The sequence below is a fragment of the Orcinus orca genome, chromosome 3 (genome assembly GCF_937001465.1).
Source record: "Orcinus orca chromosome 3, mOrcOrc1.1, whole genome shotgun sequence".
NCBI classification, from domain to species: Eukaryota; Metazoa; Chordata; class Mammalia; order Artiodactyla; family Delphinidae; genus Orcinus; species Orcinus orca.
This window is the reverse complement of record NC_064561.1, coordinates 108,555,807-108,580,249: the sequence shown is the minus strand read 5'-3', so window position 1 is coordinate 108,580,249 and position 24,443 is coordinate 108,555,807. Positions and strand designations below refer to the sequence as shown.

General features: G+C 34.1%; 1 protein-coding gene across 7 annotated transcripts in view; it reads right to left on the bottom strand.

Moving 5' to 3' along the window:
• Window positions 1-333: 333 nt before the first annotated feature.
• Window positions 334-24,443, bottom strand: part of SKIC3 (SKI3 subunit of superkiller complex) — a 155,128-nt gene continuing 131,018 nt past the window's right edge. For 6 of the 7 annotated variants that reach the window (XM_049707062.1, XM_049707063.1, XM_033400951.2 and 3 more), the window contains 10 exons: window positions 23,734-23,806; window positions 22,809-22,862; window positions 22,461-22,572; window positions 19,057-19,185; window positions 15,658-15,773; window positions 13,344-13,502; window positions 9,657-9,809; window positions 4,764-4,894; window positions 2,843-2,966; window positions 334-1,128 (listed from right to left, as the gene is read on the bottom strand). In XM_049707062.1, the coding sequence (XP_049563019.1) occupies window positions 1,054-1,128; window positions 2,843-2,966; window positions 4,764-4,894; window positions 9,657-9,809; window positions 13,344-13,502; window positions 15,658-15,773; window positions 19,057-19,185; window positions 22,461-22,572; window positions 22,809-22,862; window positions 23,734-23,806 (1,126 nt within the window). In that variant the 3' untranslated portion in view covers window positions 334-1,053. Of the gene's footprint in view, window positions 1,129-2,842; window positions 2,967-3,033; window positions 3,095-4,763; window positions 4,895-9,656; window positions 9,810-13,343; window positions 13,503-15,657; window positions 15,774-19,056; window positions 19,186-22,460; window positions 22,573-22,808; window positions 22,863-23,733; window positions 23,807-24,443 lie in introns of all 7 variants that reach the window. The other variant, XM_049707064.1, reaches the window with a different exon arrangement.

Sequence of the window (24,443 nt, the reverse complement as noted above, 5' to 3'; positions counted from 1 at the left end):
CTACAAAGCTACAGTAATCAAGACAGTATGGTACTGCCACAAAAACAGAAATATAGATCAATGGAACAGGATAGAAAGCCCAGAGATAAACCCATGCACATATGGTCACCTTATCTTTGATAAAGAAGGCGAGAATATACAATGGCGAAAAGACAGCCTCTTCAATAAGTGGTGCTGGGAAAAGTGGACAGCTACGTGTAAAAGAATGAAATTAGAACACTCCATAAAGGGCATTTTGTAAATTAAAATAAAATAGGAAAATGTGCTTTCATGTCTTAAAATCTGAAATTCTGAAATTATACCTGATATCGATACTATAAAGAAAACAAAACAGCCATTTCTTTTTTTTTTATTTAAGGAAGTTCATCTTTTCATCATGATTGAAGGAACTGCATGACCAGTTAAATATTGTCAGCACTATTTTCCAAAATTTTTCATTAATGTTTTACATGCAACCTTACACCTGAGTGTTCTGAATTACATAAACATATCCATTAGCAGTCTAAGATTCACCTAACATCTTCTTCAACAGAATCCAAGATGAACCACTAGTAAAACAGATTATAAGATTATCTGGATTTTAGATGAGTTGGTCTGCTGAACTCTAGAATTCACAGAAGGAATTAAATCTTTGAATTTGTTGTTTAACAAATACAATTCTGCATTGTGCTAATCTCCTTTTGCATATTATTTAGCAAATGGCTATTAAGGCTTTATTGTAAGGGATTACCAAAAAACAGTCCAATGGTGAACCATGCAAGATAGAGAAAATAATGATTTACAAATAACTAATGAACAACTAAGGGAACCATGGTTTTTCCTTTCATTATAGACTTCTCAAAATCAAAGATATTTTTCAAATTAAAGTTATATTAAGAGTTTATGGAAAATTATACCCCTAGCTTAAGAACTTAAACATCTTTAGATTTAAAAAAGGAATGGATGATTATAACTATAGTTTTTTAAATGCTGCTTTGGGGAAAAGTCTTGATTCTTTGTTTCATTCTCTCTAATAGCTTTTTCTTTGCTTGCTTACTATAAAATAAAGCATTGTTATTGTGAGGACAATTTCTGATTCAGTTCCAGTGCTCTTGTATCTCCATGAGTTTTGGCATTGTTTACCAGCACCTGTGGGAAATTATATACAGGAAATGTTAGTATTTTCTTTATTAACAATACCTACATTTAGAGTCATAGAAGTCAAGTAAGCCAAAGGGCAGCAGGCAATATCAAACTACACAAAAGTGACTATGTGCAAACTTTCTGTCATTTTTGCTGAAATAAACTGTTCTAACAAAGCTAACATCAGAGATAAGCACAATTTACTCAAATGCTCAACAGTACAGATGTCAACATTTTGATTGTTACCACCGCCAGCACTGCATAAAGTTAAAGGTTTTGTTTGGAGGCTTTGGTTTACAATACTGTCACCTTTAAACCCTTACCCCAAAAGACCATTTTATGCATAGAATTGTTCAAATGACATTGCTCTCCTTTAAAACCACAGCTTAGGATCAAGGCTTGGGTTCTAAGCTCTATTAAGAACCTTTCCGTAAGTTTCATCAGTTCCACAAACTAGAAGCTTTAATTTTAGTTTATCATTTGATTACTAAAACATTTTTTGGTTGTTCATTTTCAAACACTGTGAAGGATCCGAGATGTTGCTCTATCTGCAAGCTAACAAGTTAGCCTGTCACAGTTTCATGATGGGACACCTGGGTCAGAGACAAATGTCTTTATCATTCATGGTGTAGCAAACGACATGAGTATCAACATATTTGCATCTGTTCCCCTCCTAAGTCTCAAAGGGGTGACATGGATGGATGCATATAGTTTCCCACATACACAGTGGGTTGACAAAAGGGGAACCTTAGATTTAAGCCTAGGCACCTAGGAGACTTGAATCTTTTATAATTGGCAGTAAACATGCCTATTCCTTGCTCTGGAGGGAGACACTTATCTCCATCGCCCAAGGCTGGGGGTGTTTAAAAAAGGCTTCTCATTAATTTTCATTGTTTTTAAAACTCTTGGCTGAAGTTATAAGAATTTTAACTCAGTACATGTCATACAGACTCTACCTTTTTAAAAAGAATACACACACACACACATACATTTGACCCTTGAACAACATGCGGATTAGGGATGAAGACCCTCTACATGCTCAAAAATCCACAAACTTATAGTCAGCCACCCAAATAGGCAGTTCCTTGGTATCCATGGATTCAACTAATCAAGGATCGTGTAGTACTGTAGTATTTACTATCAAAAAAAAAATCCAAGTGTAAGGGGACCCACACCATTTATTTAAACCTGCATTCTTCAAGAGTCAACTGTACATGTTTATATATTTAGAAACCAGACCCATCCCACGAGAAGTGGAGTAGAAATTGTCATATGAATTTTACAGAAAAGACAATAAGAAGTAAAATAATCTTTCCAAAGATAATATGAACATTCCATTAATTTCTGCTACTTCTAAACCTATCCTATCTACCTATTTGCCTCCACTGCAATGGTCATAAGAAATACTACAACCAGAACCCAGAGCCTTCATCTATCTTTTCTTATGCTACATAGCACATCAGGAGAATATATTTCCTACAGGTTAAATCAGTGGTTCTCAACCAGGGGTGATTACACCTCAGATATTATTTGGCAATGTCTAGAAGACATTTTCAGTTGTTATAAGTGGGGTGGAGGAAGGAGGACAATGCTACTGGCATCTAGTGGTTAGAGTGGTTAGGGATGCTATTAGACATCCTACAACGCACAGGAAAGCAACCCTTAGCCCTCACCCAACAAAGGTCCAAGATTAATAACTTTAATACAATCAATGCCTTACATCAATGAGCTCGTAGTCATTTTTGGCATGTAAGTGTCTCAGAAGGTACCAACGTGCTGTTGAAACAATAGATTTGGGATACCCAGGCTGATACACCACTCTCTCTAAAAGTCGCCGTGTCTCTCTGGGGAAAAGATATTTACTTTCAGTCCAAAGCATATAAATTAATATAAGATATTTCATATACTAGCCTCAAACACACATTATCTTTCTCATTCTTTTGCAGACAACGTGCTGATTACTTCATGAATTCTTTCATCCATGTAACAAAAAAGATAGTAATAATGGTTAACATTTACTAAGTATTTATTACGTGCTACGTAGTATGCCAAGTGTTTTACTCATATGGTCACATTTAACATTCACAACCTTATAATGTAGGCTGCTGCTATTATTCTCATTTTACAAATAAGTAAATTAAGGCTCTTTCCAAACAGAATGGGAAAATGACCCCTATTTCATGAGCACTTCTGACTACTCTACTTCTAATCCCTCTTGAAGGTAGACAGAAAATAAATAATGCAAAGATAATACAGAGTGGAACAAGAAGAAATATTTAACATCTACACTAGAGGTTAAGTGTATAATATCAGGCTTTTAGTATATATTTTTAAGAACGTGTACAATATATGAACCTATGTAATAACAGGCTGATTTACAGTTGTGTTCTAATTTTTTCTTTCCAAATTTACTAACACCTATGGCTCTAAACACTTCTGTATGGGTAGAAACAACACAAATTGTGGTAACTTCAGAACTGCCGAATAGGAAGATTTTGTAGGTAGCAACTGGTTTGAAGTAGGAGCTAAAGAAGAACATGCCCTGAAGATGCTTTTACATAGGAATCACATAGTAAAGCACACTGCTTTTTCTTAGGCGGTATGTTTATTTGAGCTGATTTTGGGTGGTGATAAAAATTATGGGAGGTGCTAACAGAGATTACAGGCAATTGGGGGTTAAGGCTCTCTAAGTCATGTATACTGAGCTGCGGCAGAAAGAGTTCATTAGGAAGTTCACATTATAGCCTAAAACATTTCTTGGTGAAATTAGTCATATAAGAAGTGGCAAAAATAAATAAATATCAGTAAATGATGCTGGAATTGCTAATTAGTCATAGGTCTTATCTCTTCCTTCACTCCTATTTTGTGGTATTGATGTGACCTTTGCCACACATTTATATGTGTTAAGCTCTATGTCTACAATGCTTATTCTGTTTCAGCAATATATGCTCCTAAACCATTGTTTCACTTGTTTATGTGTGATATCCATTAGAGCTAAATATTCTCAGAATTCAAAAATATTCTTGCCTGTTTTTTCATCCATATGACTTTTAAGTAATTTTCTTCAAATTTATTTCTGACCTCATCTCTGCTTCCAATAAAAAGACTGTTAAAATTTAAATTTTATAACTTAAAATTTTTATATTTAAATCTGTAAAGCTTCTAGATTTTCTAGATATAAAAACCACATTATTTATAATATCTCTGCCTTTTTAATATTTATTACTGTTTTTCATAGCTTATTGCCTTGCAGGAATTTATGTCAATCTAGCCTTCAACTTGAGCCTTTTGGGTTTTGTTTGTTTCTAGAATCCACATTTACATTGTTGGCTCATCCTAAAACAGTGAAGAGCAAAAATTCCAAGGCCTTCTTCACTCAAAATGCTGTCATGCAAATCTCTCATATTCTATATCTGGGTACCAAATCACTTTTTTTAAGTAAGACTTTATTTTCTTCCTTACTGGGTTACTAGAACCAGCCTTTCCAAAGTAGAAACATATATATGAATAATATCAAAGTTTGTTAAACTAATTCTAAACCTTTGTGGTTTTTTTTGTTTTTTTTTTAAACCTTTGTTTTGTAGAAGGATTAAAAGTGAAGAATCACTTTAAAGAAAAAAATGAATAAAGATTCTTCATACCTTGCTCCCATTTTGCGTTTGAATTGTAACAAAGCTTGTAAAAGGACAGCAAGCGGACAAAAGCAAAGTTTCAAGGCCTCAGTTGTAGCTTCTTGAACCAAGGATGGCCAGTGATCACTGGAAATATTAGCCTATAAAAATAAAATACAAATATTAAATCATTAAACATTTGACGCGTTTATTTTTTAAATAAATTTATTTATTTATTTTTGGCCGCACTGGGTCTTCGTTGCTGCATGTGGGTTTTCTCTACTTGCAGTGAGCAGGGGCTACTCTTTGCTGCGGTGCATGGGCTTCTCATTGCGGTGGCTTCTCCTGTTGCGGAGCACAGGCTCAAGGCGCACGGGCTTCAGTAGTTGTGGCACACAGACTCAGTAGTTGTGGCTCACAGGCTCAGTTGCTCTGCAGCATGTGGGATCTTTCTGGACCAGGGATCGAACCCATGTCCCCTGCATTGGCAGGTGGATTCTTAACCACTGTGCCACCAGGGAAGTTCTGACATGTTTACTTTAAAAAATGTTATCAGCTCTTATTTGTTGACTGCCTACTTGTCTAAGTTGCCATGTAAATGATACAGGGATAAAAATTCTTCAAAATGATTAAAATCTGATTCCTGCCCTTATGGAACTACAAAACAAGGCTGACAGGGATTAAGGAAGGTTTCAAAAAGGAGATATCACTTTAAAAACACTAAAATATTTGCTAAAAGAAAATGCACTATTCTATTACATGGGTGAATGAAATCTATCAATTACTAAGCCTCTGGTCTACCAAATATACAAAACTCAATTTAACGTGATTCTTTAATTGGTAGTGTATGAGTTCCACATTTCAAAAATTATCTAAGGAGAGAAGAAAGACTGAAATGAAATATGTTAATAAAATCCCAATATAGGAAAAAAGGTGCAAAGCAGATCAGAGATAAATCAAAGTCATCAATTCTGAAAAACATTTTAAGAATTTCACTTTATGGGGAAAATGTTAAGATATCTATACATTACTTAGGTTGCAAACTTTAGTTTGTTATAGTATGTACTGACTCAGAAATAATATAGATAAGTAGTTCCAAAGAAACAGTAACTGCAAATAAAATGGTGAACACTCTACTGAATTACATAAGGAAAAAAATGTATTTAAAATCTTTCATTGGAAACCTCAAATTGTAACCAAGAATTCATAATTACAGGTATCTAGAATACACATTTTAATAAAGTCAATATAATGAGTGAATACACAGTCACTTTCAAACACTAAATTATTTTTTTAAATGTTAGAGCAATAAACTCTGAGTTCAGCACAGGCAAGAGTAATTTGTGTAATCAAGGAAGAGGAAGCCATAGGGATAATGAATATGAAAACAGAGATCAGAGATAATGAGGCATCCTCCATAAAGACGGGAGCAATGGCACCTTGGGTACATCTGGAAAAGAATGTAAGGCAAAGCCCATACTAATAAAATTACTCCTAATATATTTTTAAAAACTAATAACACAAAACTCTCACTGGTTGCTTTTATAATGCACTCTTTAAATTCCAAGAATTCATATAAAGTATCCCGTAAGTTTAGCCCATATTATGATATAACAGTTTCTATATGTAACTGGTATACTAAACAATGTGATTAGAAAAATAAGTATATTTTTGTCTCCCATTATGTTTTTAAAATTTATTATATAAGGGAGACTTTTCCTCATATAATAAGGATGTAAATTACAGTAGGTCCCATGACTCTGACATCCATTCACAAACACGGTCTTAACTAGAATGTTCTCTTTTCAATACTTCAATCTTCTTTCAAAGGTAATATTTACATCCCACTCCCATCTCCTCAGCTCCCAGCTAGGGTATGCTTACAGGGAGCAGCACATGGCTTGTTCCTCCGCCCAACACTCCCACCTTTTCTTACTAACTGTAGTTTCAGGAACCAACTGAAATATCAGAAGTTTGACTGATGCCATCATAAGATGATGCTCTTTAGGCCTGACAGATATTTAAAGATCTTTTTCTCATCCAGACTTTCCTAGCTTTATCAGAGACTCTCAACTTTACGCATAGTCTCTTATTGCAGGACCAGCTATGAAATCTGTGGGGCTCAATGTCAAAAAACAAAAACAAAAACAAAAACATGCAGGGCCCTTTGTTACAAAATGATTAATTTCAAGATGGCGGTTGCAGAGCGTTAAACCCAATGTGGAGGCCTATGCAGGTGCACAGGTAGGATGCACACCCACGAAGCAGTCCTGCTCAGCTGCAGTTCCACTAACCTGGGTGAATGAACTATTCCACTTACTCTCCTCACATGCTATGGCAATCTGGAAACCTTTAGCTTCCTTTCTGCTAGATCCCATCATTCCTCTAGGTGGCTCTACATGTCAGGATCTAAGATAATTCCCATGGCAGTCCACTATCTCAGCTGGCATCACTCATTCCTGGCCCTAACAAGCTCTAGGAGCACTGCTGACCCCACGCTGCAGCAACCCTCCTTCACAAGACGGAGGGCATCTTGTACCCAAACATTCACTCCTACCCACTTTTGGGATTCACCCACTGCTGACCACTCTGTCCCAGAAGCATGCAGTCACTTTCTAAAACATGAGCAACTCTTCCCAGCAGGTGGAGAGCCAAAGCTTCCGAGGCATGTGTCAGATACCTGTCCATGTGCTTCTAGACGTGTGCCTCCCGGACCTCAGAGGTCACACATCAAAGCCTCACTCTCTCTGGCAGCGAGACTCCCTTCCTCTGGTGGGCACCTGTGTGTGGAAACGTGCCAGGGGGACGACAGGGGAGGCAACAGCTTTCTCCAGAGAGATTTCTTCCCAATCCTCCAACTCTGCTCTTCTAATCCTTTTATAGCTTCCTTATAGGTTACTCTTCTACACACTTCAGAAATCTGTATCTTGGTCTGATATTTCTCTTTGGAATCTGATATTTAATATCTCAGGGGAAACTTTCAGTTTAATAGCCTTTTCATATATTATTACACATACAATAGCTTCTCTTAAAACAGTCTAATTTTAATATACCCATCCTCTGCACACTGCCAGCTCTTTACCAGAGAAATATGACATCTCCTTATAATAACTGCTGGGTATCAAATCTTATAACAAGCAAATTAGATGTGGATGGTGCTTTAAAGTTTACAAAGGCATTTGTAATGTTAACTTCATTTGATATTCCTAATACCTAGGCAAAGTAGGTATTACTACCTCCACTATTACCAAAAAAGGTTGGGGGAGCTCTAGACAGCTTAATTGGCTGAAGTTTTCACAGGTTGTAACTGGTAGAACCAGAACCAAGGCTCTTATAGAAAACACTTTTGTGGTGGTAGTAGTGGTGGGGCAATGGGGGCAGGTATACCTGGGTATTACTAAATTGTAAGCTAATTTTCCCATCTGTAAAATAAGGTTCTTATGAATATTAATGAAGTTAATATGTATAAAGCACTGTAACAGAACCTAGCACAGGCTAAGTGTTCTGTATGTTTGCTATTATTATTGCTATTTTTATTTTATTTCAGGGCAGATTTAATTTCCCAGCATGAAGAACAAACAAACAAAAAACCACATCACTAATAATATTTAACTAACAAATAATAAGTTAGACTAAAAGGGTATCGACTTCTCCAGTTCACATATTCAAGAGCATTTATAGGTGCTACATGTGGCTTCCATAGCCCACCGACTGCCAATGTCACAAAGACTTTTGTTAAATATAAACATGAGACAAACAAAACAAAATGTTTGGTGATCTAGAATTACCATTAACCACCATTTCTTTCCAGCCAAATCATCTCAAATTTGACTACCATTAGTCTAGTCATTCAAAAACCATTGGTGGAGGAGCTCCTATATATAAGGCAGAGTGGTAAAGCAAAGATGCAAAGATGAACAAAACATGGCCCCAACCTAAGGAACTCTGAAACGTGCTCCACAGTAATAGCACCAAAGCTGAATAAATTTCCTAATTCTTATATTTCTTTGGCAAAATGTCTAGTTAAAGCAAGTAAATAACGTTGACAATGGACTATTATGGCAAAAGCATGAGTTAATTCAGGCCTGTCTAGGTAATTTCTTCCAAAACAAAAAATGACATTTTATCTTTTAATTACAGAAATAACATGCATATGATAAAAAATTCAAATACTATCAAAGGATATAAAATGAAAAATTCTCCTCCACTATCCCTTAAAGACCCCTAGGTACTATCCTCCAGAATAACTGCCATTAAATTTCCTTTGTATCTTCTTGTATCTTTCCATGTGCCTATTAGCGTGCACACATGTACACACAGACACACACACACACGATGTAGAGATATATATTCTTAAAAATTCATACCACACACATATACACTCAAATAGCATATCATACACACTGTTCTGGAGTTTGCTCCTCCATGCAGCCACTTAAATATTTATCTTGAAAAGTTTTCCACACTAGTATATAAGACTTCTAGATTAATATACCTACCTTGGTATCAGAAAACATATCAAGTCAAAAATTACTAGAAATTCCTCTTACAGAATGTCAAATTGAACTAAGAAATGACTAAAATGTTAATTATTGGTATCTTTGTCACTGATGAGTAGCTGGGTTAATTCTAACTTAAATCACCAAGAAACAAAAATGTATATTCTGCCATAATTCAACTTTTAAAATTGCAATCTTTGTTTTTTCCCCCTAAACACTGACAGTGTCCTGCTAGAGTCTATAGGTTTATGTTATGTTACTCTTATGTCCATCAAAAAGCCCAAATACAAAGTCTATGAGGAGACCACACTAGAAGGTGATGAAACTATAGGAACTCAATGGAATATCACTATGTAAAAAACTTTTATCTTAAAGAAAAATAAAAGAGTCAACTTTTCACATCATAATTATAACATGATCTTACCATGCAGACTTCTAATGCAAGCAGTGCTAGTCTCAACAGGCTTGAGAGTTTCCCACTCCAGCTACCCTGTTGGGATGCTACTTGTAGACTCTTCCTATAACACATCTCTGCAGCACCCATCATTCCTTGGGACTGATATATGTGTGCCAGCCACTGAGGAACAGCAAGAGAAAAGGACCCAAAAGATTTTAGTTTCGTACACAGTCTACTTCCAACAAATTCAATAAACTTTGATGAAACTAAATTTTTAATTTAATTATTGATAAATTTTGTGCCTCCAAAACAAAAATCACAGGTCAAAAAAGGGGTAGCCATCTTGCCCATTCTACTGGCAACAGCCACATCCAGTCTGAAGCCTTAAAAAGTCTCCCAAGATGGCAAGTCAGGAACAAAATCAAAATGCAATATAATTTTTTATACATTACAGATGTAACATTTGAAAATCAATGCAATCTACCACATTAACAGAATAAAGAAGCATTCTCATAGATGGCCCCCACCCCAAATCCACTCATTCATGATAAAAAACAAATCTCTCTTGACAAACTCAGAAAAGGATTTCCTTAATCTGAAACATAATTTGGACAGCCATTTTAGAATCTGATAAATACCTACAAAAACCTAAAGCAAAAATTATAATTATGAAATCACAAATGTTTTCTATCTGAGGTAGAGAATAAGACAAGAATGTTCCCTTATCACCACTCTGCTTAACACTGTAATTGAGGCTCTATAAACAGTGCAATAAGGCAAGAAAAAAATTTAACATAAAAATATTAGAAAAAAAAAGTAAAACTTCATTATTTCTAAAGGACGTAATTGTGTATACAGAAAACCCAAAACCATTTCAAAAGAATAAGTGAATTTAGCAAGGTTTCTGGAAGGTCAGTATATAAAAATCAATGGTATTTCTAAATGTTTGACACCAACATACAGAAAAAAATACCACTTGCAATGGAACAACAAAAAAAATCAACTACCCGGAAATAAATTTAACACAAAAATGTAAAAGACCTCTATTGCAAAAATTTTAAAACACTGCTGAGAGAAATTCAGAGCTTAAACAAGGAGGAATATAACATTTATGGATAGAGAAACTCAATAGTAATACTTTGTCAATTCTCCCCAAATTAAACTATAGATTCATGTAATTCCAATCAAGATCTCTGTAGGACTTTTGTTTGGCGGGGAGAGTAAGGGTACTTGACAATTTACATGTAAATGCAAAACACCTAAAGTGACTGAGACACACTTGAAGGAAAACAAGAAAGTTGGAGGTCTTAATATTACCTCCACATATCAAAACTACTTATAAAACTATAAGCAAGAATAAACAAATAGATCAATGAAAAAGAAGGAAAAGAACAGGGAGCCTTAAAAGACCCAGTCACCTGATTTATGACAAAAGCATCACTACAATTTAGTGGGGACATAATGGTCTTTTCAAAGGATGGTACTGGGACAATTACACATCCATATGGAAAAAAATGAACCTTGACCCTGCAACACTCACAAAAATTAATCCAGTATGGATCATAGACCTACATGTGAAAGGTAAAACAACAGTTTCTAAAGAAAAACAGAAAAATATCTTCATAAACTTGGAGTAAGAGTTCTTGAGTAGAACACCTCAATAACGCATTAGCCATTAAAAAAATGATAAATTAGACTTCATTAAGATTAAGAACTATTCATCAAAAAATAATATTAAGAAAATGTTAAGCCAAGGTGCAGATGTGAGAAAATATCTGCAATACAGATATCCAAAAATGTGTCTGTATCCAGAAAATATGATTCCAACAATTCAGTAAGAAAACAGCATATGAAAAACTACAGTAAAGAAAAGGTAATTTAAAAAGAGGAAATCCAAAGATCCAATAAGTATATGAAAAGTGGCTCAACAGCATTTGTCATCAGGTAAATTCAAATTAAAACCACCACAAGATACTATTACCTACATATCCTTTGGAAAGGGAAAACAATAACCACGATCTGGCAATATCAGCAATTGGAATGTTCATAATTTGCTGGTGGGAATGTAAACTGGACATCCATTTAAAAAAACCATTTGACAGAATCTACTAAAGTCAATATACACATACTCTATCACCCAACAAAAGGCATATCCCAGAATGGACACAGCACCATTAATCATAATAGCCAAAACCTGGAAACACAGTTGACCCATGAACAACACGGATGTAACTTATAGTCAACCTCCGTATCCATGGTTCCGAGGATTGAACCAACCATGGACTATTGAAAAATATCCATTTATTAGTTGACCCGTGCAGTCGTGCAGTTCAAACCCATTATGTTCAAGGGTCAACTGTAATCCAAACAGTAAAAGGGATATTTTACAGTATATTCATAAAAATAAATGAAAAAAAACTATGGCTTCATGAATTTCAACTAAATGAAACAACTAAATGAATTTCACTGACGTGATGTTGAGTAAAACCAGATACAAAGTGATACTCCATTTATATCAAGTTCAAAAACAGGCAAAATTAGATAGAAGTGATAGAAGACAGAATAGTGTTCCCCTTTTCTTTTGGACGTAGGGGGCGATCACAAAGGGAGAGCATGGGGAAGGCAGCTAGGCTGCAGAAAATGTTCTATATCTTGATATAGGTCGTGGTTAAAAAGGTACATACATATAATGAGTATAAGATTTTTACACTCTTTTCTTTGTGAATTATATCACAGTATAAAAGAAAACACATATACTATCTCTAAGACTTTACCTACTGTATAATTTATCCTTTAATTTTCCCTTTTAGTTTGACAAGGTGTTTTTCCCCTTGATAAAGAACATGAGATCATCAATATCCAGTTGACCTTAGAATTAAAGTATCTTAACTCTCATATGGCAAATTTACTCTGAGAGGGAAAAAAGCACCATATTTCTTCAAGGATTAGAGTAAACAAAGTGGCTTAACTTGCATAGTCCAACTATTTTACACCATTAGATAATCTTTTTAAGCAGGACATCAAAACTGTTGACATAACAAAAGATCAAAATGAAGAACTGTAGTAAAATAAGCTTCTGTAAAACCTATATCAAAAAGTCCCTTGATACTATCTTGTGGTACAGAAAGAACTATAACAAATTGAGTAATTATATGCTTTTTGTATTTTACTATCAATTAGAATAAAGTACACAGTGATCATTATGTATTTGTCCTTGTGGTAAGCAGAGCCAGCTAAAAGGGCAGACAGTCTATTGATTGAGGCATCAGTCCTGAAAAGAACTATTTCTAAAGGCACTAAAAACCCATTAAAATCTTGGATATAGGTTACCTGTAAAGTAGCTAAGGAAAAACTACACACATCCCCTCTAAAGACAGAGTTAAACACCATTATGGTAACTTTATTATAAAATGTTTGTAACACTTAGCTCTCTTACACCAATCCTATGTAAAAGACAGTATTTTCAACACTATTTTAAATGGAGAAAATTTACAATCAACAATGTTAAAAGCTTCGAAGCCGTGCAGCAGCAGATTCTAAATGAATATTCAACTTCCTTAGTTTCTCTAACCACAATACCCTTTAAAGCCTGAAAATGAGAGATATACAGTGAATCTAAAGGCCAGACAAAAATGTAGCATACCCCTGACCTCATTTAGTATCACAGAGCATTTTAATTCAGGACTCACATAAGAAAAGAGAGAATTTATTTACCTGCCAAGCTGGAACAGAGGTTGAGTTGGACATGACTGTTTTTTGCAGCTCTTCAAGTACAGCATCTGGGAGAGGTTTTTGTGACTCTAGGAGTGGTTTACATTGAACTTGTCTCAAAAGTAAGATAACAGCTGGCTGATCAGGGTTACTTTTTAAATTCTAAAAATCAAACCCCAAACAGAAATACATCAAACAGGTTCTTAAGTGTTAAATGTAAAAGGCAAATAAGCTATTCTCCATATTGAAAAAAAACCCCTGACTTTAACCTTTTCTTATTAAAAAGTAAACAACAGCAAAAGTCAACAGAACACTGAACATCTTGGGAATACCAAACTCTACACTTAAATAAGCTCTAAAATCAGTAATGCTATTACTGTAGCTATAAGTTGTTAATCTTAGATTTAGTATGTCCCTTTGACTTGGTTTATTCTTAAGTGATATCTTGAAAAATTTAGGTACTACATATAAACAGCTGAACTAAGAAAACATAAAATTAACAGTGAAAGCTAAAACTAATCCTTATTGGAAGAAACTTAACTTTTTTTTTTTAAATTAATTAATTTATTTATTTTTGGCTGTGTTGGGTCTTCGTTTCTGTGCGAGGGCTTTCTCTAGTTGCGGCAAGCGGGGGCCACTCTTCATTGTGATGCACGGGCCTCTCACTGTCGCGGCCTCTCTTGTTGCGGAGCACAGGCTCCAGAGGCGCAGGCTCAGTAGTTGTGGCTCATGGGCCTAGTTGCTCCACGGTATGTGGGATCTTCCCAGACCAGGGCTCGAACCCGTGTCCCCTGCATTGGCAGGTAGAGTCTCAACCACTGTGCCACCAGGGAAGCCCAAACTTAACTTTTTTTAAGAGGGAAAGAGTTATAAATTTTTTCCTTTCTCAACCTCTTAACAAAGATACTCATTGTCCTTCCTCCAGGCACAGACTTCTTACACACTGGGAGTAAGAGAAATGACCCATTTACCCAGGCCATTTATTTATACCTTAAAACACATACACACACATATAAATGTATTGTATGTGTGTGTGTGTGTGTATATATATATACATACACAATATGTGTATGTTGTATATGTGTATATGTGCGTGTATATATTCTATATGTATATACATATATACATACAATATACACATACAAGAAGAAGTTAAGGAGATTCTCTAAACAAGTCCTTCCACTATTGTTTTAAACATTTCTTTCTTTATTGCTTGTCTCTCAATGACATAATTCTTTATTTTCTATTATTAGGTCATAGTCCTAAATGTCCTTATTTCTGAAATGTGACTGCTTTCTTCTAAGTAAGAGACTGGGACATTAAAATGACAAGTAAAGGTTCATAAAAGTATCCCTTATTCTGTCAGAGGGAGCACGAATCAACTGTCAATTTATGCTTACTAAACATTCACTGTATTATACTAAACTGTCCTGAACCTAGGTGGAATTTCTTAAATAAAAGAGAAAATGTATTATTCTGATTTTCAGAGAATTCAAGGACCAAAGGGATCTTCAAAGATCCATTCTTCTCTCTCTGCAAAATTTATATTGATCTTTCAAAAAACATTTCTAGAAAGACACCACCTGCTCCCTGGTAAGCATTTATGAAAACAGATGTTTTCAGGAAAAAATGATGTTTAAAACTCCCCTTATTCATTAAATTATTTTTGAGTTGGTTTATGAAACTGATTTGTTCATTCAATAAATATTTACTGAGACCCTACTATGGGTTGGGCAAGGTGTAAGAATTTATTCACACAGCCTACAATCCAGGTAGGTAAAAACTGACTACTCAATAGTTCCCGTCACCCACTTAACAATCCCCACAGTCATTCTACATTGTTCAGAACTTTGGAAAAATGTAGGGATACTGGAAAACATAGCATTCTGAAGAGAGTAACTAGAAATCAAAGGAAAATACTGCTTCCATAATGGTGCCAAAAAAAAAAATAGATTAAAACCTTGAGTCTTAAGAGTCAGAAAAATGTGAGCTCAAACAGCAACTCCATCAATTTCTACCTGTGAACTCCTGTGCAAATTACTTACCCTCTTTAAGCCTTAGTTTTCTCACTTGTAAAAATGGGGATAATAATAAATACCTATGTCATAGGATTGTTGTGAAGGTCAAATACAAAGTACTAAATGTATTAACTAGCTTACAGTAATTACTCAGTTAATATTGGGTATTATTATCATCATCATCACCACCACCGCCACCACCACCACCACCAAATGCTCTTTAAATAATGTGCATTCTATTTTTGAAGTTATTTTCCAAGTAGGATAAGAATCCATGAATCTCAATTCCATAACAATACCTTTGTGCAGAGGGCTTCAGCTTCAGCTATTCTTCTTGTGTCTATTAGACCAGTGACAGCTTGGGAGAGAGACCACTTTTCAAGAGATTGGTTGTAATTTTCAAAGAATTCTTTGTCTTTATTAAAAAAAAAAAGTCAATGTTACTTTTTTCTGCAATTTATAATGTGTTCTCAGAGAAGTAATCAGTTGTTAAGAAGTATTAAAATTAAATTACCATGCATATACAACTTTTACACATACCACTGGAATACCATAGACTATCTCAACATGAGACAGGTTTCTGCAAAGTTTCATAGCAGGAACATTTACAGCTGAATAACTTAAGACTTTACATACTTGTGACTTACATTAAAAAACATCACTATCTTCAGTAAAACTGAAAATACTTCATTGAAAAAAAGTGAAGATTTATTGCAATATAACTGACTTATGATAAACTGCACATATCCACATATTCAAGCTGTAAATCTGATGACTTTTGACATAAGAATATATCTGTGAACCATCACTACTATCAAGATAATACACATACCCATCATCATGAAAAGTTTCCTCCTACTACTTTGTAATCACTTCTGTCTCCAACCCATCTCTCCTCCTTTCCTCTGTCCCCAATCACTAATCATTTTCACTCACAATAGATCAGTTTGCATTACCTAATATTTCATATAAATGGAATCATAAAATATAAACTCTGGCATCTTTCATAGAAGCTAACGTGGTAAATTACATTCATTTTCAAATATTAAAGCAACCTTGCATTCCTAGAATAAACCTCACTTGATCATTAAGTATTACTATCTTTTTTATGTGTTACTGGATTTGAATTGCTAAAGTTTTGTTATAAATTTCTACATCTGTAGTTCTGTAGTTTTCTTGTAATGTCTTTGTCTGGTTTTGGTATCTGCATAATGCTGATCTCACAGAAGAAGTCAGGAAGTGTTACCACCTTTTCAATTTTCTGGAAGAGTTTGTATAGAACTGGTATTACTTCTTACTTAAATGTTTGGTAGAATCCATCTGGTCCTGGAGTTTTCTTTATAAGAAGATTTTTAACTATAAATTCCGTGTCTTTAATAGATATAAAGCTATTCAGTTTATTTCTTCTTAAGTGAGCTCTGTATCTTTTAAGGAATTTATCCATTGTATCTACATCGCCAAATTTAACGGCATAAAGTTCTTCTTAAGATTCTCTTATGAGCCTTTTAATAGCTATAGTGTTGTACCTGCTTTAAATCCTGACAATGGTACTCTCTGTTTTTTTCCTGATGCCTGGCTAGGTTTATCAATTTCATTGATCTTCTCAAAGAACTAGATTTTGCTTTTGCTGATTTTCTGTTTTCTATTTCATTGATCTCTACTCTATTTTCTTTTCTTCTGCTTACTTTGGATTTAATTTCCCCTTCCTTTTTCTAATTTCTCAAGGCACAGCTGAGATCATCGATTTGAGGCCCTTCTTATTTTCTAATGTGGATATATAATGTTAATATTTTCATATAAGCAGTGTTTTAGGAGTATTATAGAATTTTATATGTTGTTTTTTCATTTTCATGAAGTTCAAAATATTTTCTAATTTCCCTTCTGCCATATTCTTTGACCTGGATTATTTAGAAGTATGTTATTAAGTTTTCAAATATTTGAGAATTTTCCAGATTTTTTGGTTATTGATTTTTAAATTAATTCCATTGTATTAAGGTAACATACTTTGTATGATTTGAATCCTTTTAAATTTACTTAGACCTGTTTTATGGCTCATAATATGATATATATGGGTAAATAGTCTGTGTACACTTGACAAAAATATGCATTCTGTTGTTGTTAGGAGAATTGTTCTATAAGTTCTAACTAGGTCAAGTTAGTTGATAGTGTTTTTCAAGTTTTTAATTATATTTTTACTAATTTTCTGTCCAATTGTTCTATCAATTATCAAAAGAAGAGTGTTGAATCTCTATAATTATGAATTTATTTATCTCTCCTTTCAGTTCTGTAAGTTTGTTTCATGTATTTTTCCATAATTTTTCATTTTTTCTACCTATTTTATTGGGAAATACAACACAGATTTTATGTGTTTTGAAGCTTTGCTACTGGGTGCCTAAATTGTCCTCTTGATGAATTGATTCCAATGTGAAATGACCCTCCTTATCACTGGAAACATTCTTTGCTCTGAAATCTTAATTTGTAGGAAATTAACGTGGCCACTCCAGCTTTCTTTTGATTAGTGTTGGCATGGTATATCTTTTTCCATTCTTTTACTTTTTAGGTCATTTTTGTCTTTTTATTTGCATCTTTTTAAAATTGATGTATAGCTGATTTACAATGTTTCAGGTGTACAGCAAAGTGATTCAGTTATACATATATATAAATATATACATATAGATTCTTTTTTAGATTCTTTTCCATTATAAGTTATTACAAGATACTGAATGTAGTTCCCTGTGCTATAAAGTAGGTCCTTGCTGTTCTTCTATCTTATATATAGTACTGTGAGGTTATTTTGGTCTTTAAATATAGATTTATATTTTGTTTATGTTTCTTTTAAGCAGTATATAGTTAGCTCTTGCTTTTTTATCCAGTCTGTCAATCTGTGCCTTTTAACTGGGGTATTTAGACCATTATGCTTAACTTGATTATTGATATGGTTGGGTTTAACTCTATTGTGTTGTTTTCTCTTTATTCTATGTTCCCTTTTCCTCCTTTTTGTAGTATATAATTCCATTTTTTCTTTACTGTCTACTTTAAGGTTTAGAGTATTCACCTTTAACGTGTCACAGTCTACCTTTAAGTACAGTTGACCCTCTGTATCTATGGATATGGAACCCATGGATATGCAGAGTCAACTATTACTACATCATTTTATGTAAGGGAGTTGTGCATCGGTAGATTTTGGTATCTGAGGAGGGTCATGAAACAAATCCCCCACAAATCCTTACGGATGACTGTAATATTATACCACTTCACTTACAGTATAAAAACTTTACAACAAAATACTTCCATTTTCCCCTCCTGGCCTCTGTGCTATTGTCATATGTGCGTTAAACAGTAAATTACATGTTAAAGAGATTTCTATCGTGTGTCACTTGTGGATCTGTTTCTATTGATTGATTCTTCTCATTATGGGTGGTATTTTCCTGCTTATTTGCATGCCTATTAAGCTTTAACTGGATACCAGACATTGTGAATTTTACCTTGCTGAATGCTGGATATTTCTGTATTCCTATAATGTTCTTGAGCTTTGTTCTGTATGCAGGTAAACTCCTTAAGCCTTGTTTTTAAGCTTTGTTAGATGAGAATATAATAGCCTTTCATGTAGGGCTAATTCTGCCTACTACCTTTTGGCAATATCCTTCTGAATTCTTTATCTTGAATATATCATGTATGAAATGCTTCTTTAAACTTACTTGAAGCAGAAACAGCAGATAACAGTGCCAAGTGTAAATCCATCCTCTTTGGCTGAGTGTTCTTCACTAGGGCCAGTTTAGCATCAGCATGACAAGCTGCCATTAGCCCAGCCCAGACAGCAGGATCACCTAAACACAGGAAATACAGTTAGGAGGCTGTCAATACCAACACGTTGCTGAAAAACTACCAAAAATGAAAGTAAGAGTTTACAAATACCAACAAATGAAATAAAATAGTATCTCCAGAAAAATTCCATTTTCTTAAAGAAAAACTAGTTCATAAGGCACATTACTATATTCATCCTTTAAGATTTGCCATTTTGGGGCTTCCCTGGTGGCGCAGTGGTTGAGAGTCCGCCTGCCGATGCAGGGGACACGGGTTTGTCCCTGGTCCGGGACGATCCCACATGCCGTGGAGCGGCTGGGCCCGTGAGCCATGGCGGCTGAGCCTGCGCGTCCGGAGCCTGTGCTCCGCAATGGGAGAGGCCACAACAGTGAGAGGCCCGCGTACCGCAAAAAAAAAAAAAAAAAAATTGCCATTTTTTCCAAACACATCAGAGGATAAAAAATATCCTATTTAACTCTTCTTCCATGGCTGGTTACGTGAGTTGCCTAGAGTACTACGCTGTTGTGCAAAGGTCAATTATATTTACTTTCACTGAATACCAAGGGCAAGTCTCACAGAGACACTTGTGTTCATCACTGTCCCTATATTAAAGGCTCAGTCATGGGAAAAGGAAGATAACACAATTTCTCAGCTCTTAAGAAAAGTCTGAGACAAAGGAAAAGCTCAAGACAACTCCATTTTACCTATGTTCTAACAGCCAAGCATAAAAGTCACTTTATCATTCCAAGGAAGCAATTATGATTACACTGATGTATCCCTTCATCCATTTGATCTCTCCTTCCTTCCTTCACACCTTGATATAGCTTCAGGGGAAGAGGGAAAGCCCAATAGCAGTGGGTTGAGAAGGTAATAAAAGAGATTATGAGTATAGACTCCTCTTTTCAAGAAAGTTAATTGTGAAAAGAGAAAGCTGGATTGGGATTTGGAACTTAGGCTTTTTAATTTGATTGGTCTTTTGTTTCACAAATCATATTTTGCAAGTTAATATTTACATGGTTAATATTTTCAGTACTATTACCCTTAAAAAAACAAATGGATAATTTTTAAATCCTACAAGGGGTTCCAATTAACAATACAGTCATTTAAACATACTTCTTAGCTCTAGTTTTTAATTTTTTTCTTACCTAACTGCCCCATTCAATATATATCTCCTATCAAATGGCTGAAATACATGTATTTCATTTATAGACAGTCAGTATTACTGCTAATTGTACAAGAATCATTAGAAATCTTATGTAGACCAAAAATGTTTATAAAAAATTAAATACATACCTTGATATTATAAAATAATTTCTGCCCAGATAATGCCTACCTTATTTTAAATATCATAAGACATAATTAAATCCAGAATAAGAAAACAGGGACCATTTCCTACAATTTATGGTGAGATCTGAATACTATATAATGAAAGGCAGATGACTGAATCTTAGATCTGGATTTTAGGTCTAACAATGCCACTAATTAACTGTGCAGCCGCTCTTCCTTTGGAACACATAATTCTACAAAATAAGGCATCTAAATCAGATGATGGCTCAGGTGCCCTCAGGTCTAAAATCCTATAATTCCAGTTGAAGTGGACTCAATTTTTGTGTTTGTAAGATTAAGTGAACAACTCATTTAAGGATCTTAGGGTATTCTATAGTTTAGATTTTGGGAGGGGGATGGACATTAGCTGGCAGCAATTTCTTTTGTCACAATTCAAAAGAATTGCTGTCTTCATGAACTCTTCTACAGATAACCAGCAACTCAAATTCCCTATGAAACAAAGTGATAATATAAATATTATACATATATATGTGTATACACATATATATAATTTATACATATATATGTATATACACATATATATAATTTATACTATATATATACTAGAAACCTAAAAAAAATTAATATGGTTTGCTAAAAATACCTTTTAATATCACAGAAGTACTAATCTAACAGACATTGGATTTCTTTCCATTCAATTCTAAATTCCTGGGATTATATTTAAATTTCTGAAAAGATTCCTTGGAGTACCATCTATCAAAATTGTACTTTGTCTAACTAAAGATCTACAAAGGTTAGATGTACAGCTACTACACATAACTACAATTACATTCACTTTCACTGGACTCCACACAAGTCTCAAATAAGCACTCAGCTTCATCAGTCAGTCCTTGTTTTAAGCTTCCTATATGACTCTGCTTCCTTGTTTATGAATTTCTCCAGATAATATGGGAAAATCAGAAAAAATGATTAGAGAAGATCTTAGCTGGGCAATCTCACCTTTCTAAAGTGCATGCCATGTACACAATCAGAGGCTAACATTTATCATTCTAGATCCACAGTAAGAATTCTTGAGAGTAATTCTATATCTAATACTTGTTTGGGAACACCTTTAAAAATCAGAAACTTACCTAACATAGAACATAGATAAAACCAAATGTTTAGGATTTCTTTTTGTTCTAGTTCAAAAATGAAAGAAAGAATAAACAACAGGACATTGGTCTGTTTACTTGTTTTATAAAATAATCTCTGAAGTTTAGTTAGGATCCTTACCATTTATTGTGAAGACAGTACTGAACCTGTTCTTTGTATGTTTCCCCACAGTCCCTGGCCAAAAGCAATAGCATTCTGATCCAGCAAATGTTTGAAGTGCTCTGGGGGAATATACTGTTTAAAGCTATATTTCATGTTAAAAATAATGTTACGTAAAAATACATCCCATAACCCTACTTTGTTAGACATTCCAATCCTCTATAGCATTTCTCCAGCCGTGGTAACGGAAGCATGCTGATGCAGGTTACATGCAGTTCCTCAGTGCCTTTTGTGACCAATGGCATACATACGACTCTGGTTAGAACTAAGAAATTAGTTCATGTGAGGCCAGCACCTTGGCAGTTCTAACGGTTACCATAGAAGACATATCTCCACTCTTCAAGAAGTTAACTACACATAAAAATAACTAAACATGTTTATTAAATAATTTAGTAGCTATAAATAAACCTCATTAAACCAGACTGATGGAAAACAGAAATAAAACCACTTTTTGAAAATATATAATGCAGAGTTTTGATAATGGTTAATGAAGTATCTTTATACAGATATTCCTTTGAGCCTGCTTCAATAACTGATTATCTCTTAAATATCAGTAGCTGAGTGCAGTAATCGAATAATATGCAAGATCTTAAAATATTTTAAAATTCCCTTATTTCATAAAAATACAAACTTTGCTTCTTTAACACAAATGCAAGATGGACGGAATCCTAAATAATGAAATGGATCACATTATACTCACCTGGAGAAAGGAGAGCTGCCTTCTGAATGGCTTTTAGTGCAGTATTTTTCTCACCATCTGCTGAACTGCTTCCCACAGCCAACTGATTTACTGCAGTGTATAGTAGTGCCTTCTACAAAGAGAAAGGAAGGGTGTTAATCAATTCTCTTTATAGCTCCCTGACTTTCAAAGTGACTAGAAGTAGTACTATATTGGATATTGTGTGACCCCCAAGCCTAAGAAGAAAAATTATTCATCAATAATATTATTTAACAATATTATTTAACAGTAAATAATATTATTTAACATTTCCAATGTTAAATAATAATAATGTTATTTAACATTTCCTTTGAATTGGGGCAAACTAACCTTTCCATGATTTGAGTCCAGAATATAAGCCACATTTCCTGCTACCGCACCTCCCTATAATAGTAAACAAATTATTACTTATATAAATGCATAAACTTTCACAAAAAAGTAAAAATTAAGACTGATAAAATCTTTACATTAAGTCATTTGAAAGGTTCAGCTTTATCACATTTGTAACTTTTAAACTCCTTAAGTACCAACTTTAAAAAAGCAGTTTAATATTTTTATAAAAGAAAATCTTTTCTCCTATGATCAGTTCAACTCTGCTCTTTTAAAATATTCATTAAAGGTCCAAAAGTTACATGACTTTACAGTAGTAACAAACAAGTATACAATTTTATAACAATATACAAGATTGTGAAATGAAGACTGAAAGAAAAAAAAGAGAGACCACAAAACTTATTTTAAGATAAACTAACACAGTTTTACTCCATGAAAATTAAGTATTTTTAAAATGTCCATAGTCCCCAGTAAAATAAGTAACTAAAGTTCAGAGCATCATGAACCTCACCACCACCACCTCAATATTCAACTCAGTACTAAATGTAAGGAAAATATACGCAGCATGATAGTTTTCATAAAGTCGATCTGAAATCCTTAATGTAAAAAAATTCAATTGGACATTTTACCTGGAAAAGAAAGTGAAATTATAAGAATAACGTAACAATCTATACATGTTCAAAAAAGTCCACCTCCTTCTTTGTATCTTCCATAACACCCAGAGCAGTACAATAGTACATGGAAGAAACTCCGTGTACTACTTGTTGAATGACTAATGAAAAACTGCACTAAATAACAGAACTCCCTTGCTCTATTAGTTAATTATTTTCCAGAATGATAATGTTAATATTGATACTTTAAAATTATATTATATACCACATCGTAAGTTATTTTGTCTTTTGCTAGAATTTAGAACATTACTCACCTTTGCATTTCGTTGAGTATACTGAGCAACTACTCGGGACAACAAAGACCAAAGAGCAGGATCAGCTGGGTTACTATAATGATCATCAAAAGCAGAGGGCTTAGAGATGGTAGTTACTTTAATCACAAAAAGTACCCCCCCAAATCAACATTTTATTTAGTATCTAAGTTAAAAATCTTTTAGACATCTAAAACAAGTTCAAATTAATTCTCTACATGTGGTTAAAAGTGACTGAATTTTTAGAAACATACTTTATATCTCCTATATACACCTACAGTTTTTATTAAAATAAGAAAGAAAAATCAGCAATGTGATGATTACAGAGCCATGAGATTCAATTAGGAAAGGTTAAGGAAATTTTAATACGTTGTGTTCAAAGAAAACACAGAGATGAGAACTGTGGACGGAAAATAAACTACAGATGTAACACTTTACTGCTAAAAATAAATCTAATAAATAACTGCTGTTGCTAGTGATAACAGGTTTATATTTTCCAAATTTTGAACATTAATGAATGTTTGAGTGGCCAAAAAGTTCCTAAAACCATCAAACTGGACGGTATCAGATAATAAACTGACAATAACACAAACCTGAGAATTTGTAAGGGCTTTCATATTAAAACAAGATTTGGTTCAGGAGAATTTGGGGAAAATGTTTTGTGGCCAGTTACAGGTCCTGTATGAGTCCTCCATGTATAAACTGCTTTTACT